At 44.1% G+C, this 10,251-nt stretch overlaps 1 protein-coding gene across 4 annotated transcripts in view; it reads right to left on the bottom strand.

Annotated features, from left to right (window-relative positions):
• Positions 1-4,072: 4,072 nt before the first annotated feature.
• The window catches only part of SALL1 (spalt like transcription factor 1), an 18,144-nt gene continuing 11,965 nt past the window's right edge, over positions 4,073-10,251 (bottom strand). For all 4 annotated transcript variants that reach the window (XM_073307648.1, XM_073307647.1, XM_073307649.1 and 1 more), the window contains 2 exons: positions 7,758-10,251; positions 4,073-6,693 (listed from right to left, as the gene is read on the bottom strand). The exon at positions 7,758-10,251 is cut by the window's right edge and continues 919 nt beyond it. In XM_073307648.1, coding sequence (XP_073163749.1) covers positions 6,253-6,693; positions 7,758-10,251 — 2,935 coding nt within the window. In that variant the 3' untranslated portion in view covers positions 4,073-6,252. The remainder of the gene's footprint in view (positions 6,694-7,757) is intronic.

Raw genomic sequence — 10,251 nt, 5'->3', positions numbered from 1 at the left:
AGGTGGCACTGGGAGGTGGCAACTGGGTGCGGGGCGCTGGGCCCCCTGGTCGGCGACACGCTGCGCTGGAGAATTGGAGCCCAGCTGTGAGGCTGCAGAGGGAGGCCAGGTGTGAACCTGACTTGCAGGGAGCGGCAGGAGCTGTGCAACTGAAGGCAAGTGAGGGGGGGGGGGGGTATAGGCCTTCCAGGAAAAATGGGGCAGCGTATTTCGGACTCAGGAAGGGAAGGCTTCCGGTCTCCCGCTGCAAAGCCATGCCCCGCTCTCTGGGAGGCTTGCGGCCACTCATCAACCCCGCCACGCAAAGCGACTTCAGCAGGAGACTTCCCTCCAGCCGCTGTAAAAGCAGCTTCTGCCCTGCGCTCAGTTAACACGGATACATCATGATCTCCTCCCGCTCGGGGGGCAGCCCCGTGGTGGGAGTCTCTCCCCCCCAGGTCTGGGATCAGAAACACACCTCTGAATGCGTCTGGTGTGGTCAGCGAAGACACCGCCTTCAGGTGGTTTCGCCTTTCGGGCTCATTACGGAAAATCTCCCCCTTCCCCTTGAGTTACAGTCAGTCACTTCGGATCGGGAGGGCGGCGGGCCAGGCAGCCCTACCTCCGCAACAGCCTGCAGGGGGGAATAGAGGAAAGGCCCCCCCCCCCACACACACATACCCCCCTACACCTGCCTCCCCTCCTTCCCCATCAGCGGGGGGCTCGTTGCGGGGCCTGGGGAAGGGGGTGAACCCCAGCCCAAAGAAAGGTCCCTGTCTCCACACTGCAGTGCCCCTTGCACCCAGACCCGCCCGCACCCAGCGTCTCCTGCCGCCTCGCGTCGTGCTTGGGCTGGTTACACCGGGGAGGGAGGAGACACGATTAAAGCGAGCCTGGCTCTGGAGGTTTCGGAGCGAGCCGCAGAGTCCGCTCACCCGCGCCCCAAGAATCAAACCCCGAGGCGAGGGGAGGGAGAGAAATCTTATCTAGAGCCCGCCTCCGTGATTAATGCCCCTGCGGGGCTCAGATCCCCAGGCTGAGGGAAAAGCCGCCCCTTTAGATGACAGACAGGAATCGGATTTTAACGTAGAGGCTGCCCTCGTGGGAGATAAGCACTCCGGCGTGCAGCCAGCCCAGGTGAGCGCGGAGAGGCGGCGTTCACACGGGAGCGCGGAACAGAGTCACTGCCCTAGATATACAGAGAGGGGGCAAACATGAAGAGGGTGTAGCTCTTTTTTAAAAAGCCAAGCAAGAGAGAGTTCACACCTCTCCAGCTGCATGCGCCTGCCCTCCCCCCCAAGAACCCGCCGCTGCACTGGTTCTCCGGGGGGCCAGGGACAAGCAGCGGGGCTGGGGACGGCAGTCATGGGGGACTGGCCCGTGTAGAGCGGCTTTAAATGATCGGGGGGGGGGGGGGGGAGCCCAAGCCCAGCAACCCAGCTGCAAGCGTTCTCCACCCAACCCCTCGAGGGCCCGGTGGTGTGTGTGTGTGTCACATCTTCCACCACACCCCTTGTTTCCCAAAGGGACAGCGCCCCGCACTCCCAGGGGATTTCTTTGTCCTGCACCCTGAAACTCAGGAAAGAAGGATCTGATTCACCTCCTCTTTGCCCTCCAAGAGGAGGGGAAAAGACAGTTGGGACATTCCCAGGCACCCCTCCCCTTCTTGAGAAAACGAGCTAGGATATTTCTTGTACTTCCCTTGCCCAAGCCCTGCTGGGGCAGTTGGCAGCCAAGTCTTGCTGTAAAATAAAATCTTCCATAATATCCCCCCTTCCCTCTACAACGTCCCTGCTCTCCTCCCCTTCACTGTTTCCACCCTTGCTTGGACAGGGCTCTGCCTACATTGGTCCAGATCTCTTCTACTCCTTCCTCTGGGATCTTTAGACACAAGGCCCCGAAGGCTAGCTCTGAGTTTTCATGGTGTTAAATAAACCAGCCAAATGCGAAGGGACAGGATCTGGGGTCCTCCCACGTCCCCCTGGTGCTGAAGGCCAGAACGAATCTGAACCCATCACTGATAAGAAACTGATCTATTGTTAACGTTCCTGGGCAGTATGGCTTAGGGCAGAAATATTTAGGTCAGGAGGCAAAACAAAAAAACAAAAACACCCCCACCAAACTGGTTTATGGGTGAAAAAGGGTGGAAAAAAAGGAGGCCATTGTACGTCTATGTACCTAGCTATGAGCCCCCCTGTACAGAGCCATGCACTTGTTGTGTAGGAATAAAGGGGAAGCTGCCTGGCAGAGCCAAACCTCTTCTAGAAGGACAAAGCAGCAGGTGGATAATCTCAGTAACTCACAGCTGCTGATGCTTCTGGAAGCAGAAGAGGGAGAAGTGTACGCCCAATCTCTCTTGATTGAAATCAATGGAGTAACTCCGTTAAGGAGAGAATTATGCCCCACATTTATAATTCCCTTCTCTTTAAAAAGAATACCCCCCTTTCAATATAGGGTCTGCTCCTTCCTCCTCTACCAAATCACTGGGAGTTGTGCTCAGACTAATCACACAGGCACAGGCTCTATTTCCAGTACCGCAGGAGCCAGCCCGCACCAACTACAGAAGAAGAAAAAAAAATTCACCCTTAGATAGTATTTAAAGTATTCTAAAGTATTATCTAAAGTATTCTTAGATAGTATTTATCTATTCGACATTGGTGAGGCCTCAGCTGGAGTACTGTGTCCAGTTTTGGGCCCCACACTACAAGAAGGATGTGGATAAATTGGAGAGAGTCCAGCGAAGGGCAACAAAAATGATTAGGGGACTGGAACACATGACTTATGAGGAGAGGCTGAGGGAGCTGGGATTGTTTAGCCTGCAGAAGAGAAGAATGAGGGGGGGATTTGATAGCCGCTTTCAACTACCTGAAAGGGGGTTCCAAAGAGGATGGCTCTAGACTGTTCTCAATGGTAGCAGATGACAGAACGAGGAGTAATGGTCTCAAGTTGCAGTGGGGGAGGTTTAGGTTGGATATTAGGAAAAACTTTTTCACTAAGAGGGTGGTGAAACACTGGAATGCGTTACCTAGGGAGGTGGTAGAATCTCCTTCCTTAGAGGTTTTTAAGGTCAGGCTTGACAAAGCCCTGGCTGGGAGGATTTAACTGGGAATGGGTTCTGCTTTGAGCAGGGGGTTGGACTAGATGACCTTCAGGGGTCCCTTCCAACCCTGAGATTCTAGGATTCTAAAGCAGAGTGCCGAATACAGCCCAGTCTAGTAAAGCTTAGCGTGATGGCTCAACAGGCAGTTACCCTGTGCTGCTGTGGCTGCTCCAGCTGCTGCCCTAGAGGGGGGTCAAACATGCCAACTTCTTCCCCAGTGCCCAGCTGAGCCGGAAAGGGGGAGCAAAGGAGCATGACAAGGACCAAGTAGCTACTCTACTCTACCTCTTAGCATCCTAAAGCAGCTGTTAAGCAGCCAATCAGAAGAAGAATAAAAAGGACCATATGCAGTTAGTTCCGATGTATTCCAGAAGAGCATTACAGCTAAAAGCTTTAGAGCCTTTCCCAACACATCCCATCACAGTTTTGTAGTTTTGATTATTTTCTAGACCAAATGCTAAAAAGACATTATAGACAATATGCTACTCATCGCTGAGTGCTACCCCCTGCTGTGGAGTTTGTCATTAATCACAAAGTTTACCACACCCTGACCAGAGTTCAGCTATACTGGCTGGAAGCAGTGGATAGCTCTTCCCACAGAGAAGTTTGTTAGTGTAGGGCCAAATTCTTTTCAGCAGTCACCGCAGCAGAGAACTGACCTGTTTGCTGTCTCACTCTTTTCTTCCCCAAGAGGTCAAAGGCATTAACAGTGCCTTAATGGTTTTCCCTCTGCATGGCAGTAGGGACCTCCCCCCCTTTATTATTATTATTTTTAAATGGAGGACTGAGTTTTACATGGCTGAATACTACCCCCAGTGAAAGTCACAGGTAAAGCTCCAATGAACAGGTTAGGTTCTAAAGATGAACAACCCCCCTGCCCATTTAAAGTTCAAAGTCTGCTAGAACTTTTTTTCTGCCACTTGGTGACACAAAAGTAAAGGTATTCTAAAAAGGTAATTCATATTAAATGTCATTAATTAAATCATTAGTCTGTTTAATTTGTCTTTTTGAGGCTAAAATGACTCAAAATTCTTAGATACTCACATTGATGATACACACTACCTCTAGTGTACATTTACATGTTAACAAATCTGCATATTTATGTACCAGATGAGTCACATATAAACTAACATAAAAGACATACATTTTTCTAAAGGCATTAGTGTTTATAGTGTATTTAGGATGCATAGTCATTAAAATGAAAAAGAAAATTCCCTATGAAAAATAGTTACTGCACAGGAGATAATTTTCAAGTTAAGTCTCAGCATTATACTGTACATTCTCCCCTACCTCCAACTCAAGATAACAGAAGTAATTAGGCTACAAGGGCCTACCTTCTCTGTCAAAAGGACATTAAAAAAATAAAAATATTTGAATTATTGGCATGCAAAAATACACAATATACATAAAACTAGAGATTCTCATTTGTTTTAAACCTGTATAATTTAAAAACTGCCAAAATGATTGTTTTACTTCAAAGTTTAAAAAAAAAAATCAAAAAAACCCTCTCCTAGACAAAAATTGTGGACCCCAATCTTGCGTCCCAAAACTCCCATTGAAGTCAATGATAGCTGTGGGTGCATAAGGAATACTGGATCAAACCTGTAGGGAGCAGGGCCATATTGATTCCTCCTCCCTGCCCCCAATAAATATATGAAGGTTTTTAGTGTACATTTTAAATCTGACAAAGCAGCATAAACATGCCTCAATCATACAGTCTCACAGAATAAAGTAAATATCAAATATAAAACATTTGAACCAAGTGAAGCCTTAAATCCAATATAAAATTTCCTTCAAAGGAAACTTACCTAGTCTCGATAAGGCCCTTGTTAGCAGCATTTTTTATAAAGAGATGAAGAATGCCAAAATATCTACAATTTGATGATTGGGAGTAGTGACATCACTGAATAGTTAAAGGACAAGGTTCCCATTCTTAGTGGATATGCAAATATATACTAACCATTAATATGCAATACACATATGTATACCACACATACATATACATACCTGGATAGTCCTCTAATACCCAGGGCTAAGGTTAAATAATACATTCAGAGACATTACTAAATACAAATACACTTTAAAAACACAGAGACAACATTTTATCTGTTGCAAAAATGTATTTGATTACTCAAGTAAAATTACAGTATCTCTGTTGTTAGTATTAAATGTTAAAGAAACTGGACCTCTTTTCCTTTCAACTTTCCAAGAAAGTGCATGTAACAGTCCAAAGTTGTGTTTTCCCCGCCCCCATATCTAATACAAAATAAACAAACACTATCCTTGTTCCCTTGGTCAAGAAGTAGGGCTTGGTCTTGCAAGGAACATATGTACATTTTAATGAAAGTGATATTTCTTATTGTATATACAGGAGCATCTACAATTGTCCATGGAAGGTTGTTCAAGATGCTATACTTAGCAGCATTGTGAAAGTCCAGCACATTTTCCGTAATGAATATACCTACAAGGCAAAATGTTACGTCTCAGTTTCAACTACCAAAACAACACTTTTGTATCTTCTCTAATAATCTGCGTGCTTATTACTGTACAGAAACTTATGAACATTTAAGACGACTCAAGTAAAAAGCACAATACAAACAGTTCAAAACGAAAAATGTTAAATCTAAAAAAATTAAAGCAGTTTTAATTTTATAATAAAAATCAAAAACTGAGCTTGTAAAGGACTCACACTGTTCAGTCTATATTCTCAGCTTTCAGTCCTTTTCTTAATTCTGTTTGGAAAATTAAACAATGTGTTGCTGATAAAATTTCCAGCGAGATCAAAGTATACATTTATATACAGACTTTTATTAGAGATCTAATGCATCACCGAGGTGGTGCATCAATACCAGAGTTCATGTTAAACTGGATATAGAAAATAAGTTAATGCCAGAAAAAGATCACCTAGCAGAACAGACTTGCAACTGCCATAAATGTTACAGCAAGTTTACAGCACTCTAGTCGATTAGTATTTAGTTCAAAATACAGGAGACCAAAGTTAATGCTTGCATTTGTTTGCAAAGCAAGGTTATATCACTAATAAATAAGCTCTCTTAGAACTCTAGAAGTAGAACATGGTACAAAAGAATGTCTTTATAACTTGTAGTTTGTAGACTTGTAGAAAGCAACCCTAGGTTGCACTATTCGCAGGAATGTTATTGATAAGGTTTATTCTAATTTGTTACAATTTCTTTGTTGTCTTCCACAAAACGTGTAAAACGGAAGTTTGTCCCATTTTCATTGCTTGCCATTTTCTCCAGACCAGCTAGAGGTGCATTAGGTTCAGAATTCTGGAGCTTCTCCAGGCTTCCAGTCAACCCACTAATAGGTGAACTGCCACCATTGCCCAGGCTTCCAGGAATTGGAGGGATGCCACCATTCTGAATAACGGAGATCTCATTGGTCTTCATAGCCAAGCCATTGGAGAGTGCAGCTGCATACTGATTCCAGAAGCTGGAAGGGTCTCCGTTTCCTGACCTTGCAGCCAAATCTTTCTGAAACATTTCTGGGAATTTTACAGGATTGCCTCCTAGAAATGTCATGGGACCGTCCACGGAAAGTCGTCTGCCTCGTCTCGCAGGAGTGCTGTTCCACATGTGAGTGCCCATGTGAACCTGCAAGAAGGGAGTGGGTGGGGGGAAGGAAGGTGGTTAACAGTGGAATTCATTCTGCCTGATCAAATATACCTTAACACAAAACAAAGAAGACAGTCCATGTGTCTATTCTTATTTATGTAAAAAACACCACTGAAGGTAAAGGATGTAATATTCCAGTTCAGATCAGTAACAACAAATAAGATTCATCTGCACCTAGCTACCAGCATTATGCAGAATGCCCAGCTTTTCCCTCCTGAACAATACATTGCTTATTACTCTTTTTCATTACATGTATTTAGTTTATAATAGCCTTATATTATTCAGTCAATTGCAGCTAGCTACTTTCAGGATTAAAATTGCTATGTCCATTTTCATTGCAATGGTAAGTATTGTATTTGACACACTTTACCCTATAAATGTCCTTTTCAGACAGGAAGAAAGTATCCTTTACAGATTGCTCATCGGAGAGCCTTGTGTATAGACAGAATAGCCTGAAAGTAATTATTCATCTCACATTACTGGCAGAAATCTCTAGAGAAATACTCTGTCAACAGAAACATGTACACAGTAAAGTGCTCAACTAGTGTTCTAGAACTTAAGTATATTTGCTTTTTCAACACATCAGTAGGAAATATTAGTTATATAATCAATTAAAATAATGCCTATTAGTTCAAGAATTATTAGTTAGAAAAGTCTGTTGTGCAGGATAGTTATGAAAATAGTATATTTAAGATGAAATGCTTAATAAGTAGTGTACATTGTACAGTTCATACATCTCTTTAAACAAACACCCCCTAGCAACATTCGGCTATCCTGTTTCACAGCCTACATAGTGAATTTGGTGCGTTTTAATCAAACCAGAAATAGCTTGCTACATAAAACTCTTCAATCCTGTTCAAAACACCAGGCAGTCAGCATGAGACAATCTACTGGTGCCAAAGTTAACCATTTAAAACCATTTTCCATACCCCAAATATCTAAAAGTAGCGTAGTTTACAACACTGCAGATGTAAATGTAAAAAAAACCCAACCAACCAACCCCAAACCATGCAACAGCATAACAGCAGCAAGAAGGAAAGTACCTTAAGATTGCCTTTTGTCGTGAAAGCTCTTCCACATATAGTGCAGGCAAAAGGCTTTTCGCCAGTGTGTGTCCTTTCATGAATCTGCAAAGCACTAGAAGATGAAAATGTTTTCCCACATGTGTTGCAGTAGTGCTGTTTGGGAGTTCTTCGGGGTAGAGCTGGAAGCAGAACTGGTGATGTGGCAGAAGATGGCAAAGGCCCCAGAGGAACAAGACCAGGCGGTGTTTCTTTGCTATCCTGAGGAGAGCCATGCAGAAAGCCATTAACCTCAGTCTTTATGAGAGATGACAATGAATTAGCAGGTATAACTGAAGAGTTCTGATTAGGGCCAATATTGGAACTGGGCTCAAAAAGCTGTGATGGCAGATCTCGCATTTGATGTGTCAACATATGCTGCTTCAAATTACCCTTTGTGGAAAAGCCACGATTGCAAACTGTGCAAATAAATGGTCTCTCTTTGGTATGACTTCTGTAATGAATGTCCAAGGCACTCTGACAAGCAAATGTTTTGCCACAAATGTCACACGCTGTGTTTTTAAATTTACCTCTATCTCTGAACGGAAAGAGCATACTCAAAGATTCTTCTTTAATTATTTTATCTGTGTTACTAGATGTCAAGTCCAAAGCACCACCATTAGCAGGGGTTGGAGACAAACCATTGGCAAACTCACTTGGTAAAGCTCTTACTTGTTTCTCTTCAATACCTGGTGATTTGTGGTAATCATTAGTGCTGTTGGATGGGGACAAGGCCTGCATAGAAGAGGTAGACTCTGAGAGAGCAGGACTTCCAGCACTTTGGCTTTCCATATCACCACCAATAGATGATGAATCATTTGTCATAACATCCCCTTCCACTGACCCATTTTCAACTGATTTTAAGCTAGCTTGAAGTTGTTCTGCAAGTCCTGCGTTGATCATCTTCATTTGATTTTCTAAAGCAGCAATACTTGACATTTCCAGTGGCAGAGGGGAAGAAGATAAGCTGTCTTGGGACACATCAACAGACTTCGGGGTATCTGGCACGCTGCTGTCAGGACAGTCTTCCATGTTCTCATCTGAGAAGTTGTCTAGATCATCAAAATTCTTCTCATCGAAAGATCCTGTGTCAGATTCCATCGACTCTGGATAGTTTTCTGTGATAGGCGTATTGGGAATCTGTCCTCCCATATGCATTCTGATATGCTGCTGTAGCACGACAGCATTGGTGAACTTTTTCTGACAGATCGGGCATGAATGTTGTACTCTCAGCGGGGGCATGGCACGATGAACACTGTAATGAGTCTTTAAATTTCCTTTAGTAGTGAAAGCACGACCACAAATTTTACATTTAAATGGCCTTTCACCAGTATGTGTGCGATAATGCATTTTTAATGCACTCTGGCAACTGAGAACTCGATGGCAAATAATACACTCATTAGGATCGGTTGCCTTTTTGTCAATATTTTCTACCAGCTGCTGCAATTTTGAGGTTTCTGATGCTGACGTTGAATCTAGTAGTCCTCCAAATGGAAACTTTGCCTTGAATTGCTCTGACATTAGAGGCATCAGTGGATTTGTAAAAGTGACAATGGTGTTGGAGCTGGTGTCTGCTGCCGGTGAGCTCACAGAGCTGTTAATATTGGTGAAGGAGTTTGAAGTGTGAGTGTTTTCTTCTGTTTTACCATTTGCGATAGGCAAAGCAGCCACCTCTGCCTCATCTGAATGTCCATTTGAACTTTTTGCAGCAGGATCGGCTACTCCCGAGTCGCTTTTGACAGAACATGGAGGGCTAGCCGAATTATGGCTAATGGGAATAGGTTGAGGCTCCTCAGTTTTGATAAAAGGTGTCAAGCTTGGAATTGTTGGTGGGAGTGGCAGGCCAACAGAAGTAGTCAAAGTAGACAAAACTGGCTTGCTGTCCAGCCAGCTGGTTACAGGTTTCTCTGGTGGGATAGACATCCCATAAGGAATACCTGTGCTTGTAGGAATATTGTCCAAATGCTCTGGCACTGGGTATGGATTCATTTGAATATGAGGGTATTTTTCTTTATGACGCTGAAAGTGGACTTTTAAGTTTCCCTTTGTGGAGAATCTGTTTCCACATATGTTGCACTTGAAGGGCCTCTCGCCAGTGTGAGAACGTAAGTGAATCTGCAAGGCACTGTCACTCCCAAAGACTTTCGCACAGAACCTGCATTTATGTTTAAAGAATGCCTCATCAGAAGTACTTTTTGCTTCAAAAGCAGTTACATTTGGTGGCTTGCTTTTTCTTTGCTGTGCCAAGGCAGTCAAGGAGTTTAAATCCTCTGCAGGTGTTCCGAGATTGGACAAGGGGTTGGAGAAAACCGAGTTATTAGGGGCGGATTGAGGTAGAAGTGGATTAGATGCAGGACTTAATAAACTGCTTATTGCAAAAGCTGGTGAAGATGATGCTGATACTGGTGGGTTGCTGAGCTGTGAACCACCAACATTTGAAGCCACTTTTTCTGAGGACGGTGTTGTAACTGCTGCT

This window comes from Lepidochelys kempii, chromosome 12 (genome assembly GCF_965140265.1).
Source record: "Lepidochelys kempii isolate rLepKem1 chromosome 12, rLepKem1.hap2, whole genome shotgun sequence".
In the NCBI taxonomy this organism is placed as follows: domain Eukaryota; kingdom Metazoa; phylum Chordata; order Testudines; family Cheloniidae; genus Lepidochelys; species Lepidochelys kempii.
The sequence above is the reverse complement of the archived record's forward strand: the minus strand, read 5'-3'. Positions and strand labels throughout refer to the sequence as shown.